Genomic DNA, 20,101 nt, shown 5'->3' on the forward strand with positions numbered 1-20,101 from the left:
TCATCATTCTACAGTAGAGACCAAGAGTGCCCCACTGTGGATAAAAATTGGTTTGAGGACTCAATCAGAAAAATCCTTTATCTGTATAGGACAAGTTTGCACAGGCAAATGATCTTACATCAGAGTGAGACGTACAGTATTTGGAATACTGCGTTCTTCCCTTTGTTTCCTGCTCCCCTGTAAATAAAGGAGTCTCTTGGTTAGAGTGGTTTCTGATATTTGCTCATTTTGCAGAGACAGGTGTAAAAAGGTAAAACTTTGTTGTAGTATCTGCGAATTAATCAAAACTAAAGGAAGAACAGAATGTAAGAATGGGCCTTTTGTCCTTTAAAGAAAAAATAATTTTATTTTTACCCTAACAGCTGAAAAAGCAACCTGTGATTAAAGATGTTATCTATCCCTTGACACCTGAAATAACAATTTTAATCCTTGTTTTCTGGATTCTTATAAAAGAAATTCATACTATCCTAAGATATAGATGCCATTTGCTCTAATTTTATAAACATATATAAATATTTATAATATATTACAAATATATAAATATTTTACCTATTTAGGTTATTTCTTTACATCACTCATTAATCCTACAGAGGAAATTTATTTTAAAGTTCTTGGGGCTCAGAAAATGATTGTGAGGGCTAATTCTGACAGGATGGACTGGACTTCAAGGCATGGGAGGGACGGTGATCCTTAGTTGGCACAGTTTGCATTCTGAAGGAACTGCCTCTGTCTGCCTTTGAGTTCTCTTTCTCCTTTCTGCTGCTTACTTTTAGGGCTTATTTATCACTTCTGTCAGAAGCTGCAATGGGAAAATGAAGAAAAGTGAAAGTGCGATTTATTAATATTTTATAGTTAGCCCTTGGTTCAGAAGGGTAAGAGGCTGGAGCGATTAGGTAAGGGAGGGTTTGGAAATTATTTATTAGTACAGTCCTGTCCTCCTGACCAGTAATAAGCAAGAAAAAAATTCTACAGAATTAAAAAATCCATACTGGACACAGGGTAATTAACCTTTTTAGATAATTCTACTCACAGTATTATGAACTCTATGAGTATTGTTTCCCTGATATTATCATCATGATAGTAGACATTTATTGAGCGCCTTTCTTAGTCAGCAATCTTACTATGCTTTTTTTATTATTAATTTTCTTCTTTTTTTTTTCTTAAATGTTTATTTTTTTTGAGAGAAAGAGAAAGTGCATACATGAGTAGGGGAAGGGGAGAGAGGGAGAATCCCAAGTAGGCTCCATGATGCCAGCACAGAGCTGACGTGGAGCTTGATCCCACAGAATGCGAGATCATAACCTGAGCCGAGATCAAGACTCAGACACTTAACCAACTGAGCCACTCAGGGACCCCTTCTTTTTCTTCTTCATTTTTTTTTAAGTTTTTTTTATTTATTTTGAGAGAGAGAGATGGGGGAAGAGTAGAGAGAGAGATGCCCAGGTAGGCTCAATGCTGCCAATGCAGAGTCCAATGCGGGGCTCACACTCATAGAACCTAAGCAGTTCTATGACTTAAGCAGAAACCAAGAGTGGGACGACGCCTACCCAGCTGAGCCACCCAGGCTCCTTTGTACTATCCTTTATATGCATTTCTTTATTTACTCATTCAATTTAATGAGATCGGTAGTACTCTTACTCCCTTTTAGAGATGTAGATACTGAGGCTTACATATCTTGCTAAAGCTTACATATCTTCTTGCTGAAGCTTACATGTCTTGCTAAAGTCATTCAGGTAATAAATGGTGAAGCAAAAAACTCAAAACAAGGCTTGTCTGACATGGAGTGCCTGCACTTAATCTTTGGGTTGTCATACTGAAATATGTATTGATTTCCCTTTACAGGCATGACCCAGTAATAGATACCTGGAGGCACTAAGTATACTCCCCTTTGTGGAACAGTGTAATTCTAAGATGCACAAATGAACCTAAACAATGGCAGAATCAAAGATAAATAAGTGAAATGATTATAGAAAGGACATATTTAATATAATCTTAAAAGATCAGAGCTTGACCTGATTGGATTGGAATGGAGATTCCTACACTTTTTTGTTTTTGGATCTGGCCCTACACCAGTAGGAGTTGAGTTCAGTAGAAAAGTGCCATCTACATGTCAGGCGTGGTGCTGGCCGTGGAGATCCAAACCCAAGCTCTGTGTGAGGGACTTTGATTTTCCAGGGGAGTGGATGGTGATGATAAGATAACACTGTGTGCCAGTGGACCAGACATCAAGTCTGATTTTGTAAGAAACATTTCATCCTCAAAATAGTTTGGGAAATGTTGTGTTAAAGTTAAACAAATTTTTTTAATTGCAAGATTTCTCAGAGCCTTTAAGATACTAATATGCTTTGTGACTACCAAGAGGTTATTATAACTTGGGAAACACTGAAAGAAATGCCTGTTATTAGGTCACTCTCTCAAGTTACCTTTCTTGTGGCATCTTAACTCAAGGTAAAATTTATGACTCCGTTAGAAAAACCCTTAGAAATGACCTAGTATCTTGAATATGGGTCTAATATTTTTAATTTGGTAGTTGAGAGAATAGAAATTTATATTTAACTAAAAGGTCTTTTTATCCCTTCTTGAATCACAAGTTTCACTTGCTGAAAAGGTGTGATTTGATAACAAAGAGAGGTCTGAAAGTAATTTTTAAGACAATCATTAGGGAGCCTGAGGTGGGAACAGCAAGGAGAGTTGATGCCACCCTGTTACTAAGCCTGATTCCCTATCTGCTCACTCGTCACCTTGCTCCCAGGACCTGAGTGGCACTGAATAAAATGTCCATCTTCCTAAAGTTTCTACCAAATGCACCTTGGGATGAAAAGGGGCAGTGGCTCTGATTTTTCATCTCTGAAACTACTAACTTAAAAAGCCTGATTCAATAGTGAGTTAAACTCAATAATCATAATGATTCAGTTGGACCATTTTTAATGTTTACTTGTTTTTGAAAGAGAGAGCGTGAGCAGGGGAGGGGCAGAGAGAGAGGGAGACACAGAATCAAGCAGGCTCCAGGCCCTGAGCTGTCAGCACAGAGCCCGACACAGGGCTCAAACCCATGAACTGTGAGATCATGACCTGAGCTAAAGTTGGACACTTAACCAACTGAGCCACCTCGGCATCCCTCAGTTGAACCATTTAAAAAAATAACTTTTGAAGTAGCAGTCTGTTGCTAAATAGATGATTCTCCTTCAAGTTGAAATGTGCTGTGATTTCTTCTCCTATGTGTGGTTTGGTTTGGTTTGGTTTGGTTTGGTGAGAGCTACATTGAGACCAGAGTAGACCAAATGTGGCTCATTATAGGTCAGAAGGGATTCTTAGATCACTACCATGTTTATAAAAAGTAAAAAATGTATGGGAATATTTAGGTAGACACATTTTTTACCAGTAAAGATAGCCCAAAGAACAGGGCATCATTGGACATTATCATTATCAGCAAACATTCACAGAGGGCTGACTGAAACAGAGTTTAAGAGATTAGAGTCCTTAAGGGGCACTAAGGAATCTACTCCTGAAATTATTGTTGCACTGTATGCTAATTTGGATGTAAATTTTAAAAAATAAAAAATAAAATAAAAAAAAAGAGAGATTAGAGTCCTGTTAGGGTTGCCTGGCTGGTACAGTCAGTAGAGCATGCTACTCTTGATGTTGGGGTCAAGAGTATCCACTGGGTGTAGGGCTTACTTAAAAAAAAAAAAAAAAAAAAGGCAGTCTTATAGTCTTGCCTTCATCAGACATGCTGATTAGATAAGGGGATAGACTCATGCCTAAAACCTTAAATAATAAGATACACTATTGTGGTAAGTGTCAATTTAGATAGTATGAGAATTCACGTAGGGATGTGGTAGGCAGAATAATGTTGCCCCTTCAAAGATGTCCATGTCTTAAACCCTGGAACCTGTGAGGTTGTTATATTGTGTGGCAAAGAGTGTTAAGGTTGCTAATCAACTGACCTTGAGATGAACAGATAATTTTGGATGATCCTGGTGAGCCCAGTATAATCCTTCGTGTCCTTTAAAGTGGAAAATGGTGGGGCGCCTGGGTGGCGCAGTCGGTTGGGTGTCCGACTTCAGCCAGGTCACGATCTCGCGGTCCGTGAGTTCGAGCCCCGCGTCGGGCTCTGGGCTGATGGCTCAGAGCCTGGAGCCTGTTTCCGATTCTGTGTCTCCCTCTCTCTCTGCCCCTCCCCCGTTCATGCTCTGTCTCTCTCTGTCCCAAAAATAAACGTTGAAAAAAAGAAAAAAAAAAATTTAAAAAAAATTTAAAGTGGAAAATGGAGGCAGAAGAGGTCCGAGTGAGAGAGAGAGAGACTTAAAGATGCTGCATGGTTGGAGGAAGGGGCCACAACCCAAAGAATGCAGGTGATCTTAGGAAGTTAGAAAAGGCAAGGAAACAGATTCTCAGTTTGAGCCCTCAGAAGGAATGTGGCCCTACAAACACCTTGACTTTTAGCCTAATGAGACCTATTTTGACTTCTGGCCACTAGAACTACATATAAGATAGTAAATTTTTGTTGTTTTAAGCCACTAAGTTTGTGGTAATTTGTTATAGCAGCAATAGGAAACTAATACAAGGATGCTGAAAAGAAATAGGAGTCAGGGACATTTTCATGAAGAAGGTGGTTTTTGAGCTAGGCATTAAAGATAGGAAGAATAGTAGTAAGAGAGTCATACAGTTTATCTTCCAGGTACTAAGTTCTTTATACTCTTTATACCCTTTAGCTCATTTATCCTCACAAAAGCCATCAGGATAACATTCTGCCCCATTGTGTAGATGAGAAAAACAATGTTTAGAGACTAACTTAATGTAGTCACTACAAGGCAGTACCAGTCACTACCACTAGTAAATAGTTGCCCTTTTAACAACATGATGACAGTTGACATTTATTGAGTGCTTACTTTGCCCAGGCAGTGCTAAGGATGTCACTGTCACTATCTCATGTAATCCTCTTAGACTCTGTGCATGTAGTAATTCATAATTTGTCTGAGGCATGGATTTGTCTGGCCAGTAACATGGCTGAAATGGAGGAAAAGAGACTAGAACCAGAAAATCCAGTCAAGACACATCAGTCTGACAAGTGCTGATCAGAATGTAAAATATAGGTAAAGACAGTAGGCATGGGAAAGAGAAAGCAGATTCCACAGACAATCTGCTTCTTTGTTGAAACATAACTCCTTATTGAAAAAAACTTCCCTTCCATCTCTTAATTTCTCCTTCCCTGTGTGGTTAAGGTGCTACATTTTAATGAGTTTAGGCATTTTACAATGAAAATTAATGAAAGGTGTCAGTATTGACAGTGCTGTAGACCAAACGTTTCCACTTACCCACAAAAGCGTGGGTAGCAGTCACGTAAACTTCTCTATAATATGTCTCATTTCTCTCCCACAGTGGTAACTCACCGAGATGGTCTTTAATTTCTTGGTGTAGTAGTAACTTTAAGTTCAACGACAGCAAATGTGTATTTATTGAAAATGTACCATTTAAAAGAACAATATACTATTTACTATGGGAGTCTCAAAAGTGACTGAAAATGAGTTTGGAAACATACCTGAACAAGGGTGGTGAAATGGAATCCAAAGGAGGAGATGAATAAGTATTACTGTCGGTAATTTTGTAGATTGAACCCTGGCTTCTTTTCAAGTAGACATATATTTGTAGTTTTCTTTGCCTAAATAAAAGAACTATGTAACTCTGATCTCATATATGTACAATTCCATCCATGGTCTATTTGAGTGGAACTACTTTCACAATCTTTTAATGAGTCACCAAAGTAAGCTTCATGAACCATAAATATCTTCTAATGGATGGATCCATTGTTTTATTTATTCTAATAAATAAAGGGGTAATGATAGTATTGCTCCAAGAGTTCTTTTTCAGAATGTGTTGATCCTTTAGTTAATACTGATTGGCACACAGCATTTTTGTAGGTTTGATTGATTTAAAAAAATAATATAGCGATGTCTGGGGTGGCTCAGTCGGTTAAGTGTCCCAACTTTGGCTCAGGTCATGATTTCATGGTTCATGAGTTTGAGCCCTGTGTCTGGCTCAGTGCTGACAGCTCAGAGCCTGGACCCTGCTTCGGATTCTGTGTCTCCCTGTTTCTCTGCCCCTCCCCTGCTTGTGCTCTCTCTCTCTCTCAAAAATAAATAAATGTTAGAAAATAATAATAACATACTATATACTCTCAAGCTGGAACTTGACAATAATACTTGGGAGTATGGTTCAGAATCCTTTCAGAGATAATACTAATTTTAAAGATAATATTCATTTTAATACTCCAGTATGAGGTACAAGACAGATTGCATTATACCACTTCTTACTTATATTGTGAGCATGTCTGTGTGTATTCATTCATGTAGTTTGAGTCTTCCCAGTAATTTCAAAGAACGATTTAGGACTTTTCACTGCCAACTTGAGTTATTAGTCTGAGTTCCCTACCCAATGGGGTTTGATTTTTCTATCCAGCTAAGTGATCAAAGCCAAATCCTCAAAGCCTGAATGTCTTACCATGGATTCTAATAAGTTCTAAGTTAGCCATTCTTCATGGTTTTAATCAAAGCAAAAGATGACATTTGCATTTTTGTCATCTTCATTTCAAAGTGTTTGTCCTATTAGATTCAGAATCATCCTGGATGGGTTACACATCAGTAGACTCTGCCTACCCATTCCCCAAAAACTGTCCCTGCCAGAACAGGAGCCCATTTCTACGTAAGTGGAATATGACCTAAATATGTAAACTTTGAATTCATGTATGTCCATATTACTTAGAATCAGAAGTCATCATGGCAGGAAAATTTGGGTAATCTGGAGTTCTCATACTGAGTCGACGACCCATGATAGCTTCCTACCTCTCCTGATCTTTGTCCCTTTGATGTGCCATGGGTTCCCGCATTGCCTCCTTTACATCTGCCAACAGCATTTACACACATACAGCCATCAGCACCCTTTGCACTAGTTCTGCCTCATTTTCTGCCTCTTTCTGTTTGCGGGGTATTCTTCCATTTCCTCAATTAGCTTTATTTACCAGGAAACATGGATAAGTGGGAATAGGGAATGTAAGCATGTTTTCTCTTTCTCCCTCCCCACCCTGTGTGTGTGTGTGTGTGTGTGTGTGTGTGTGTGACATATACCTACAAAACCAAGAGACTTTTACATAACAATCCCACCATGCTGACTTTCACATTGAGAGTGTATTGGTGAACTTTAAGTGACCTAAATCCTCATGCTCTGCATGGTGGGCCCCTGGAGTGAGTGCATTACCCACAGCAAATGTGCAGCATTTGGCAACTAAATTTTAGAGCATTCTTATTTTTAATAACTCCTTTTTTTCACATAAATGGTAAGACTTTGGTCTCGTAAGTTATTTGTATGATTTCTAAGTATATAAAAGTTCAGGAATCCTTTGCAAGTATATTCTTTCCTAATTATTTAAAAATTAGAAACTCTGGAAAAAATCGGGGATGTGTGCCAAAGAGTATTTGATCTGAAATAAATAAAATCCATATGCTTAAAGCACTATATATACTCAAGATGAAATTTCCATATTTGCTATGAATTTGTTTTCATTTTTCTTAAGGGAACTTTATCCGAATGTTTTGTTATTGTTGGCAAGATCCAGATCCTGAATCTCCCTCAGTGCTTTGTTTTGTTCAGTCTTGGATTTTGGACGAAAATAATAGCTGTTTATTAATTTGCCAAAAATTCAGCATCACCACTAATGTTATTTCTTGACGATTACACAATTGTCTTGGCTGTCATAAAAATTACTTTGCTTCAAAGTAAGTATATAAAAATTTGTATAGACACACAAATACACAATAGACACATACTACATATATGTATATTCAAGCAAAAAGATAACTTATGTGGGCACCTGAGTGGCTCAGTAGGTTAAGCATCTGACTCTTGATTTCAGCTCAGGTTATGATCTCACGGTTTGTGATTTCGAACCCTGTGTCAGGCTCTGTGCTGATAGCTCAGGGCCTGCTTGGGATTCTCTCTCTCTCCTCTCTCTGCCCCTCCCCTGCTCTCTCTCTCTCAAAATAAATAAACATTAAAAAAATGTTTTAATAAATAAAAGATGGCTATGATAAAATGTGAAATCCAATTATTAGCACACTTTGAGAAAAAATAAAAAGACAAGAACATGTGTTTTAATTTGTTTTCCATTGTCAAGAGCTGGGGAATGGGGAATATTGTGAGTAATGGATAATTTACCCTTACCCTCAAACTCTGAAATATATGGGTCTTAGGAGTAGCATGTTATAGTCACTGTGTATGTATATTTCCATAGGAATATAACACTGAGTGAATTTGGGAGGGAATGTTTAAAATGCCTTCCAAAAGATTATCAACTAGTTCAGTAGAGGTACTGTACTGAGGCATTTGTATCTTCTTAGAGCACAAAGTATAAAATGACTGTAGACTTTACTGTTTTAACCAAGGACGAAGGAGAGCTATGAACCATTCACTTCCTGAGTGGACATGTTCCAGCTGTGCAGATTGGTCATAGCACATCTGCCAATCAGAACAGGCCCTGGAGGGAAGCCCTCGGGTGCTGAGTCTTGTTTACTTGCATTGTGACTCTGTTTCTCCCTTCCTGTGTTGTACCAGTAGGGAGTCTTGTAGGGGGGAATTTGCTATTACATGACTAAATAAACTCTATGAAACTAGGATCACAGCCACATCAAATGGTATTACGGGCAGACTTTTAGCTCATCTTTAGCCACAGGTAAGAGTTGTTGCTTTTTTATATGAGGAAAGCTGATCTGCGTCCAGTTTATAGCTTTGCTTTGAGATACTTTACTTTTGTTAGCAGAACTAGCAGCCTATTACTGAAGAGGAACGATTGAAAACAATAATGATTAAATTGTGCGCTTTGTTGCTAGGACTTTAAATCTTTAGTGCTCAACAAATGAAAAACCATGGTATTTTTATTTAAGGGGGTATAAAACTAAGGTAAATTAAAATGAAAGTTTTAAAAGCGGCAGTAACACTAGGTCACTGTGTAGAGAAACTGGAACCAGAAGCATATTAACGTTGTACATTTTGGAGAGCATTATATCTAAACAAACATGTTTTATTGTGAATCTTCCTACTTGTTAGTCTTTCAGAAAACATACTTCTTGTGTACTAACGCCTTGGTTTGAAAAAAATTTCGTTTTCATTATGAACCTATTCAGAAAGAATTGCTACATATATTTATGTGAATCCTATACGTTTTCCTCCATAATTCTCTCTAGAAGTTTTATAGTATGTTTTTGTTATAAATCTTTATGCTGCTCCACGAGCATAGGGGGAAATAAAAGAGTTCCTGTCTAATCTTTGTTTTGCCATTAAATTCTATATTGTTAGTATTAATTCAGAAGATACTTTGGAAAACTATATTTTGATAATATTGCATGAGATTTTTAAAAAGTCATTGCATAGGGTTTTATTGTGGCTTATACATTGCTTTCTGTTGTTAGTTTTTCCTTAACACTGAGACCTTTTCCCTTTGTTTATTTTTAAGCATGTACTGAAAAAAAAATTGTTACTTGGAGTAAAAAAAAAAAGACAACCTGTGGATTTTGTAGTTCTCTCTCTTGTATATAATAGTCTTCAGTGGATTAACAACATTTTACAGAGTCCCAAGAGACACTTTTGAAAACTTCAAGCAGCCATGCTCTTGTCAATTACCTTATAGCAAAGTGTCTCACCCTCAGGACTATTGCCATTTTGGGTGAGATAATTCTTTGCTGTAGGGTGCACTGTAGGATGTTTAACCGCATCCTTGGTTTCTCTATCCACTAGATACCAGTATCTCCCTCTTACTCAGTTGTGACAACCAAAAATGTCTCCAGGCATTGTCAAGTATCCCGTGGGGGAGGAGGAGTGAAATTGCCCCTAGTTGAGAGTCACTGCCCTCTATAGCACATTAGACCTAATTATCAGTGAGACCTTGAAATCCAACTTCTGAACAGTTTTGGGCAATAGAGAGTTAAGAATGAGGCTGTATGGGTCTCAGTATGTTTGCAGATGTTGCTGTAGCTGACTGCTCATTTTTTTTCCCCTCCCCATCCTGTTGGAAGCTTTTGCCAACCATGATTCATGGAATGATTTTTTTGAGCTGAGTAATCTGTGGCTTTTCAGTTTCCTTACTTTCTTTCCTTAGCTAAATTTGTTTGGGTTTTAGCAAAGTGTTTAAAACAGCAAAGATCTTTGTTTTGGGTTTTTTTTCTTTCACAGCAAAGATCTTTGGAAATGAAATAATACATGTAATGATATACTTTCCAAGTAGATGATTTTAACCAACCATAAAAATTTTACATGCCTGTCTTTGTATCCTTTGTACCTCTTCTGTAAGATCCTCTCAACTCTGATGAAGAGCCTTATACAGGGGAAGACACAGCAACCTTTGAACAGTGCTTTGTGAAATCTAATGGTGTAGCAGCTGGTATTTAAGAACTTTTTTTCCAGGGCTTCTGAAGAGCATTTTGACATGTAACTGTCTTCTTTCTTTACAGATTGCAACGAACGAAATAAACCAGAGCATCGTTCTTCAAGGTATGAGTTTATACTATTTAATAATTCTGTATAACACTTCTCATTTGGAAAATATTTGGAGGTAGTACAAGTATTCCTTATAGAGTTCTTGTATATTTGAATCTGTGGCATTCAGAGAAGCTTCACAAGGGAAACATTTCTTTTTATTCCCTGAACATATTCTTTATATTTCATGAACAAAAATTCTTTATGAAATTATTGATTATACCTGAAAGACATACTTAATTTTGAGTATTCCTATCAGTGACAGGTAAATCTTTATAAAAAAAAAAATATTTTATCTCTATTTCCTTCCTTTGGTGGTTTTCTTTGACCGATATTTTTATAAGTGTGCATTTCTTTTTTCCTAATTATAAAACTAACATGGGCTCACTGTAGAAATATTAAAAAAATTTTTTTAAATACAAAGTATTAAAAAACAAAGCAAAACAGCTTGTCTTCCATTAGCTACAGATGGCTGGTTACTGCTAAAAAACTTGTGCAGTTCTTCTAGTTTTTGTCAGTATATATGTATTCCAGTTGAATTCTTTAAGTTCCTGTTACATAGTTTCAAAGGGCGGGAAGCCTGTTCACTAAGCCCCTCACTCACACTGAGAGTATTTCAAACAAGACCTTCACCAGCACTGAAGAGTATTCTTAAAAATCCTTGTCAAACTTATAGGTAGAAAATTCTGTACCTTCTACTCCTACACCAGAATGACAGGCCTGTGTTCAATTTTTTTTTTCCCTTTAGCCTAGTTCTGTGAAGGATTATAATTTCTTTAATACCATTTTTACCTTATTCCACAGTACATCACTTTTTCTTTGCATTTTGTGTTGTGGGAACTGATAATATGGTAATAATGCGTTTACTGGGTTGACTGTTCTGATAAACCAAATACTGATGCTTTTTCAAGGTATCAAACCCAGAATGCACTGACCTCAAATGAATAAAAATACAAAATCTATGAAAACTCCATTAGTTGCTCTTCCATCTTGCAGAGATGGTCAGTCAGAACAGGTTAGTGAGACCTAATCTAGGAGGAAAATACAACAGAGTATTTGGAATATAAGGCTGATTTTTTTTCCAGGTATAATTCACATATGTAAAAGTTCACTCTTCTTGGTGTATGATTCTAGGAGTGTTGACAAATACATACAGTTATATAACCACCACCACAATTGTAGAAAAGTCTGTAAGACTGATTTTTTTTTTTAATACTTAAAAAATAATAGAAAAAGGCAATGTAAGAGAGAAGACTTTGACAGCATGTTTAACTGTGAATGGCATGAAGTTGGAATGGTAAAAAAAAAAACAAAAAACACTTCGTCTGATAAAATCAGGATCCGTAAGACTCTTGGCATACTGAACATTTGACTAAATCAAACCATGTAAGTTTTAATTGGAACAAATATAAATCCACACTTAGGTGTGAAAGACCAATGGAACATAAGGAGATAACGGGGTTATAACTATGTTTGGAAAAAAAGTCTTGAAGATTTAGTTCTTCATAAATTTGTCATAAGTCAATAATTTTATGTCATTGCCTACACCTCACTCAAAAATGTCAGCATTGATTTAATTGTACTGAAAGAATTATAATGTCCAATATAAGAAAAGTCATAGCTCTAGACCATAGTTTATGATACTATATCCAATTTTGGATCCACAAGGCCTTGAAAAAGTGAAGTATGCAGTGACTGTCTATATTGATATCACTTGAGGAACTTAAAATCAAAAACAGAGTCACATACTCTACTCCAGAGATTCCTATTCAGTAAATATGGAATGAGTGGATCCTGGGAATCTGTCTAGTAAAGAAATCCGTCAGTGATTCTGATGTATAGGCAGGTTGGGAACCACCAGCATTGAAGAAAGCAGCTGAGTTGGGACAGGGAATATGAAAGAGAAGAGTAGGGTAGAAATCAAAGTTAAGTCACAAGAAGACTTGTGTAAGGAGTTTGGTGAATTTAGCCTAGGTGTGCAAGTTAGGGGAGGTATATGGGACAGAAGTAACTGACTTTGAGCACCTCTGAGCAACTGGCTGGTATGTAGAAGACACTAGCAGACTTGTTCCTCCTAAATGCCTGTCCCCACTACCAGGAACCAGGTATCCTTGGAGGAATGGCTGATACCAGGTCTGGGGAGGGGAAAGTACAGGTGAGCCTGGACTCATGGTGTGATGGGAAGAGGAAATGTTCAGCTAATGGGTCATGTCAAACGGCCTTACAGGGTGCCTAGGGGTGGTTCAGTTTGTTAAGTAACTGATTCTTGATTTCAGCTCAGGTCATGATCTTGAGATTTGTTAGTTTGAGCCCCATGTCAGGCTCTGTGCTGACAGTGTGGAGCCTACTTGGGATTCTCTCTTTTCTTCTCTCTCTGCTCCTCCCCCATTCGTGTACTCTCCCTCCCTCCCTCTGTCTCTCTCTCTCTCTCTCAAAATAAATAAATAAAGTTAAAAAGATGAGGAAAATGTATTTTTAGCATAGGAGGCAGTTTCAGGAGCCTCCCACTGGCCAAATCTGGGACAATTGGGGTATCAAAAATTTTTTAAATGATAATGGATTCTAACACATTGGATTTTTAAAAAACCATGCAGGAAAGATCATAGAATCAGAAAATCATCATTTTATAATTCTTAGTGTAATAGTTGATTCAGGCAAGGATTATCAGTAGCTCCTAAAAGTTGGGTAAAAAAATAGTTGGAGGGACATACATTTACACTGCCTTAAAATTATTTTAAGCTTCCAGTTACAAAGGGGAAATGTACCTTTTCAATGAATAGATCTAGGGATCTCATTCTTAATCAGGCAGTCAACTTATATCATTACTAGTGAGACATCCTGAGAGTATGTGCCTCCACATGGTGCATTAGCAATACACATAGATATCACTTACAGGCTAGTAATCCTGGTAAAACCAGATCATGTAATGAAAAATACTAAAAGGCTAAAAAAAAAAAAATCTAGATTAAAAGAGACTGAATTTTTCTTTAAATTGGAATTTTAAAATCCAGATTTTTATAAACACTTTGGGAATAATTAGAAAAATTTAAATATGAATTTTACTTTAGATAATATTTTATTTTATTTTTTTTAATTTTTTTTTTTCAACGTTTATTTATTTTTGGGACAGAGAGAGACAGAGCATGAACGGGGGAGGGGCAGAGAGAGAGGGAGACACAGAATCGGAAACAGGCTCCAGGCTCTGAGCCATCAGCCCAGAGCCTGACGTGGGGCTCGAACTCACGGACCGCGAGATCGTGACCTGGCTGAAGTCGGACGCTTAACCGACTGCGCCACCCAGGCGCCCCTAGATAATATTTTATTAATAAAACTTAGGTATATAATAGGAATGCTGTTTTGTGGGAGAATGTCCTTATTGTTAATAGATGTACAAGAAAGTAATAGAGGTGGTGTAGTCTTATGTTTACAAAATAAATTTCAAGTGATTTATGAGAAGAAAGAAATGAACAAGAGGTAAAACAGAGTAAATATGGGAAAATAGTAATTGGTGAAAAGATGAAAGATATGTGGGGTTAATTGTGCTGTTCCTTCAACCTTTTCAGTAGACTTGAAGTTTGCAAATTAAAAAGTAGCAGTGGAGGGAACTGTTCTGTGTTCCATAGAGTCCCAGAGGGCAGAATGTGCCTCCATGGGTAGAAGTTGAGGGGGGTTATTTCTGCACAATGTGAGAAGGATTTCCTAACAGCTGGTCAAAGATGGAATGGGTCACTCTGTAAGGGAGCATTGTGAAAAGCTAGACGAACTAGTGCTGGGCATAAGAGAAAAGGTTCACACATTGCAGAATTGTTATTCTAGGTGGTTCCAGTTTCTTGCTCATTCAATAGCCAATAGGTATTTGTTGAGAGGCCCTAATCTGGGCTCAGGGTACCATAGAAAATAAGAAAAAGTCTGAGCACGGAGCACCCATTGTTTTGGATTTACACTTCCAATCTCAGGGATCTAGTCTTCCTAATTTCTGCTTCAGAAAATGCTTGTGGTACTCTTCAGGATATTCGGAAAAGACTCAGATTCTCAAGGACTATGCTACTAGTCCTGGTAAGCTTAAGTATTTAGTACAGTGCCTGGTCCATGATAAGCACTTAATAAGTAAATGTTTGTTGAATAAATGACAGTTGTAGTTCAAAGAGAGAAGGGAAAATGCCACTATTTTTCCCTTGCAAATTGGGAAGAATCTGACTCTGGAAAGCTCACCCATAACTGTTATTGACTATGTTTGTTACAAGTACAATAAGAAGTAATAAGAAAGGAGAGATGTTTTTCCAGGAAAGGCCGTTGTTTTCTGTCCAGAGGTCTGCTGAGACTGGCAGTGACCTGTTCTTTTCCTGCCATTGTCAGACGAGCAGGACTACCCCACCAGGCCTGCAGTGTCGGGCAGAATACCTGCTGCATCAATAGAGCAGAAAGGGGGGCTCCTGGGTGGCTCAGTCGGTTGAGTGTCCGACTTCGGCTCAGGTCATGATCTCATGGTCCGAGAGTTCGAGCCCCGCGTCAGGCTCTGTGCTGACAGCTCAGAGCCTGGAGCCTGCTTCGGATTCTTGTCTCCCTCTCTCTCTGACCCTCCCCCATTCATGCTCTGTCTCTCTCTCTCTCAAAAATAAATAAACATTAACAAAAATAATTGAAAAAAAATACAGCAGAAAGTAGAGAATGTAAACAAAAGTCACTTAATTTTGGTATGTTTGTTGGTTCTCCTCAGGCCACTCATTCAGTAGCAAGAATGATGGGCTGAACGCCAGCAAGGATGAGATGTGTTTCTTTTGTTTGTATTTTTATAAGGCCAAACACTCCTATAGCTTTCCCAGTGAGAAGTGAATAAATCTGGATGTCTGCCTTTCATTTCAGTGCTGAAGGAAGGAAAGCATTACTCTTATCAAGTTAAAAGAAGAGGCCAACACTAAGACCTCAAGCTAAAAATACTGCTTAAGCATCTCTAAGTGGCTTGCTGGATGCTTTTTGATGAGTTTTTGATGTTGGTGTTTAAAAATTTTGCTTATTGCTGATTGAGCTTTGTTGAAGTCAGAAATATTTGGCTTCTTCTTATCTTTTCCTTATTAGTTTAAATACACCATTTACCAAATTGATATCCCATGGAATATTCTTATGTAGGATATTAAGCAGTTTACGAGAAATAAATACTCATGCACAAAAAAGTCCGTGAGAAGGTGAGTTAAAACAAAATTAGACAGGGGCTGCTGGGTGGCTCAATTGGTTAAGTGTCTGACTTTGGCTCAGGTCATGATCTTGCAGTTTGTGGGTTTGAGCCCTGGGTCAGGTTCTGTATGGACAGCTCGGAGCCTGGAGCCTGCTTCGGATTCTGTGTCTCGCTCTCTCTCTGCCCCTCTCCTGCTCATGCTCTGTCTCTCCCTGTCAAAAAAAAATAATAATAATAAAACATTTTTAAAAATTTTTTAAAAAGCAAACAAAAGAAAACAAAATTAGACTTTTTTTTTTTTTGCTGTGATTCTAGTAAGAGTCTTTGAAACGCTAAAGTACATTATAGAACTCCCAAGTGAAAGATTTACTATGCAGGACTTTAAAATTTTGTTTGAATTTGTAACTTCCTTTCCCAGACACAACTATTAATAACATATAGGAAAATGTGCTATGAAATGACAGTTTGGGAAACTAATTGAGAGAGAAGTAGGAGCTAAAGATAATAAAGAAAGTTAAGCCCCTGTGGCAAGCAGTGTCAGGAATGGAAAGTTACAAGCTCTTTTTACTACCATACTAGCTCTGAATAATAGATCCCAATGACTTATGGGGGGCTGAAATCAGCTACTTTGTCTTAAATGTTTTACCTACTACAAGGAAATAATTTACAGCAGCAAAACAAAACAAAACAAAAAACCCACAAGAAGGCATTGAAATGAGAACCCTAAATCTACTACTCAAGCATTATCATTTGAATCTGTCTTCCAAACACCTTCTTAAAACCACCTTTAAGAAGTTACAATCCCCTTTGACATCTATTTGTAAAGTTCAGTGAAATTTCAGAAAAATCACACAAAAAATGTTTGAACTCAACAAAATGAAATTTTAAGGAATAGGAAGAAATACCAAGGCATTTTTGAAGTTCAGAAAAGGGAGGTGGACTCCTGCAAGTAATTAAGACCGTGTTTTGTTGTTTTTTTTTTTTTTTTAATTTTTTTTTTCAACGTTTATTTATTTTTGGGACAGAGAGAGACAGAGCATGAACAGGGGAGGGGCAGAGAGAGAGGGAGACACAGAATCGGAAACAGGCTCCAGGCTCTGAGCCATCAGCCCAGAGCCCGACGCGGGTTCGAACTCACGGACCGCGAGATCGTGACCTGGCTGAAGTCGGACACTTAACCGACTGCGCCACCCAGGCGCCCCTAAGACCGTGTTTTGTCAACAAACAGAAGGACAGGTCAAGGGAACAAAATAGAGTCCACAACAGACATAGATGGATACACATACTTCTGTGTCTTATGCTGTAATAGGGGCGGCATTCAGATTAAAGGGGGAAATGGACATGTCAGCAAATGATGCAGGAAAAATTGATTATCCATATTTTTAAAAATTCAGATGGAATTTGTTTTATATAAGGTAGAATCTAAATACATAAAAGTCCAAAAATGAAACTAAAACATTTTGAAGAAATAAATGAGACTATCTTTATGACTTTGGGGTAAGGAATGTGTTCTTAAACAAGGCTTAACAAGTACAGACCACAAAGAAGAGGATTAGTAAATTTATGTGAAAATTTAAACCTTAAGTACATAGGGGTGCCTGGGTGGCTCAGACAGTTAAGCATCTGGCTCTTGATTTTTGCTCAAGTCATGATCTAATGGTTTGTGAAATCAAGCCTCGTGTCAGGTGTGGAGCCTGCTTGGGATTCTTTCTCCCTCTCTCTTTCCCCCTCTCCCCACTTGCACACATGTACCACTCTCTTTCTCTCCCTCAAGATAAATAAATACACATTAAAAAAAAAACCTTATGTGTATGAAGACCTCAAAAGCATGTGAAAAGCATGGGTATGCAATGCACACAGGCAGCAAAGGTCAGTGTCTATAAATAAATGTGTCCATAAATAAGAAACTACATATCAGAATGAAAAAAGACAGGGAACTATGGCTAGGGAACTCACAAAAGATGAAAGCTAAGTAGCCAACTAATATTTGAAAACCTTATTTATCTTGCTACTATTAAGATATACCAGTGACATGATAATGTGATACTATTTCACTTCTTTCAAGTAGGCACAGAAATCTCAAAAGTTGATGATAACAAGAATGTATGAAAAAATTTGGTGTATCCTATTTAGAGAGCAACTGAGCAATATCTGATGAAGCTGAAAATGCCCATAGCCTACAACCCAGCAGGTATTATATGCCCTCAGGAAATTGTTTCACATGTGCCAGAGAGGAACCACATACAAGAATGTTGGGAGTAGCACTGTTTGGATTAAGGGAATTTACTATATATGGCAACGTAGGTTAATCTCAGAAACATAATTTGGGCTGATAAAAGGCAAGTTGTAGAAAGATAGGTAAAGAATGATACTATTTGTATGAAGTGGAGGTCCGCAAATGGGCCAAATCTGGCCTGCCACCTGTTTTTATAGGAACTCATTCATGCTCATTTGTTTGCATATTCTCTATGGCTGATTTTGCATTTAAACAGCAGAGTTGACTACTTACAACGAAAACCATATGGCCTTCAAACCCAGTGTGGTCTCTGCGCTGACAGCAGAGAGCCCAGTGCAGGGCTCGATCTTACAAACCATGAAATCATGAGCTGAAGTTGGGATGCTCAGCTGACTGAGCCACCCAGGCGCCCCTTGCTTTGCAGATTTCTATTTCATTTTCTCACTTAAGAGTTATACAAGTAGCGGCACCTGGGTGCCTCAGTCGGTTAAGCATCTGACTTTGGCTCAGGTCATGATCTCATGGTTTGTGGGTTTGAGTCCTGTGTCGGGCTCTGTGCTGACCGCTCAGAGCCTGGAGCCTGCTTCCGATTCCGTGTCTCCCTCTCTCTCTGTTCCTCCCCTACTCGTGCTCTCTCACTCTCTTTCTCTCTCTCTCTCTCTCTCTCTCTCTCAAAAATAAACATTAAAAAAAAAGTTATACAAGTAATACATGAAAACATTTTTTAGTAGTACAGAAATATGGTGTCTGCCTTTATTCCATAGGCAACTATTTTTAACAGTATAGTGGTTCAGTGTCTATCCTAGTCTACTTTCTATGCATATATATAGTGTATATTCAAGTTATATTTACAATAGCAGGGATGAGTGTGTGTAGTATATATGTATATATGTGTGTGTATATATATGTTTGTATATATTTATGCAAACTTGCCCTTTTCATTTAGATTTTAGAAAGTTTGACCATGTCACTTTCTCCTTCATTATTTTTTTAAACTGCTACATAGAATTTTCTCATGTAATTATATTATTATTTACTTAACTAGCCCTTTATTAATAGCATTTGGGTTGTTTATCAATAGCAGCAGAAATGCTGCTGCAGTAAACATCTTTATGTTTGTATCGTGTGCATACATATGTGAGAAAGCCTCTGTTGTTTCTTTTAAGTTAGATTTTTTTTCCCCCAAGGTTCTATTGAACTCTTACTCTCATTCATAATTATCTTAAGTTTTGAAATGTTATATACCTTACATTTGTACTCTCTTCCCTACTCTCAGGTCGCTTCATGATAGTTTTGTGTCACTGCAGGTTCAGTAGGGTCCATTTCAACCCCGCTCCACATAGTATAGCCTGAAATGTCACCCTGCACAGGGAGACATTCAAACTCAACATGCAGTATATTTGTAGCACATTTGTCAGTACACTCAGATTAATAATTGATGATGTTAAAATTCAGCAACCACTTTGTTATTAAGAATTTGAAAGAGTCTTGGTTTTCTGCATTGGTATCCTGTTGTTGGTCTTACAGAGATGTTAAGGATTTTATTTGACACTTTAGCATCATCACATTATGACTTAAATAGATTAGCTAAAAGCAAAAGATTTAACTTGTTTTTGATCTTCTCTTTTCTAAATACGTTTGTTAAAATGTCGTGCTCTGCTGGGCTTAGTTTAACTGCTGTAATTCTGTAGCATCTCCCTGCCCATATGTTTTGATTCCTGTACGTCTATAAACTATAGCTTGTGTGTAATTACTTTCTCGCATTATGTTTTCTAAGCTATAAGAGAAACATTACTTTTGCTGTAGCATCTGTAATGCTATAAAAGAGGTAAAAAATTAAAGTGTATGCAGGTTTTGGGGGGAGAAATCCTTTTGCACTGGGAGATGTGAAAGGATTATTAACATTTCATGTCATTCTACAGACAATGTATATTTATTATGTTGTTTTATTGTGGTTTTAAGAAATGTGACGTTAGCATCCCCCCCAACCCCCGCCGTGTGATGAGAATGAAAATGAAGCATTTATATGGTTTATCGGTTGGGTAATTGAAAAGTTTTATCAGCTGGCCTACCACTGCCATAGTACTTGGTGTGGGGGCTTCTCTGAGGTTTTTTCAAATTAAACTATCAGCTGGCAGTTAACTTTGGAAAAGCTGCTGGTCCTGTAT

General features: G+C 37.6%; 1 protein-coding gene across 1 annotated transcript in view; it reads left to right on the forward strand.

Annotated features, from left to right (window-relative positions):
- Positions 1-20,101, forward strand: part of SH3D19 (SH3 domain containing 19) — a 193,929-nt gene that overhangs the window by 88,034 nt on the left and 85,794 nt on the right. Inside the window, exon 3 of the mRNA XM_086702952.1 lies at positions 10,500-10,539. Coding sequence (XP_086559078.1) covers positions 10,500-10,539 — 40 coding nt within the window. The remainder of the gene's footprint in view (positions 1-10,499; positions 10,540-20,101) is intronic.

Source organism: Puma concolor, chromosome B1 (assembly GCF_028749965.1).
Source record: "Puma concolor isolate L17-30 chromosome B1, mPumCon1.1.hap2, whole genome shotgun sequence".
NCBI lineage: Eukaryota > Metazoa > Chordata > Mammalia > Carnivora > Felidae > Puma > Puma concolor.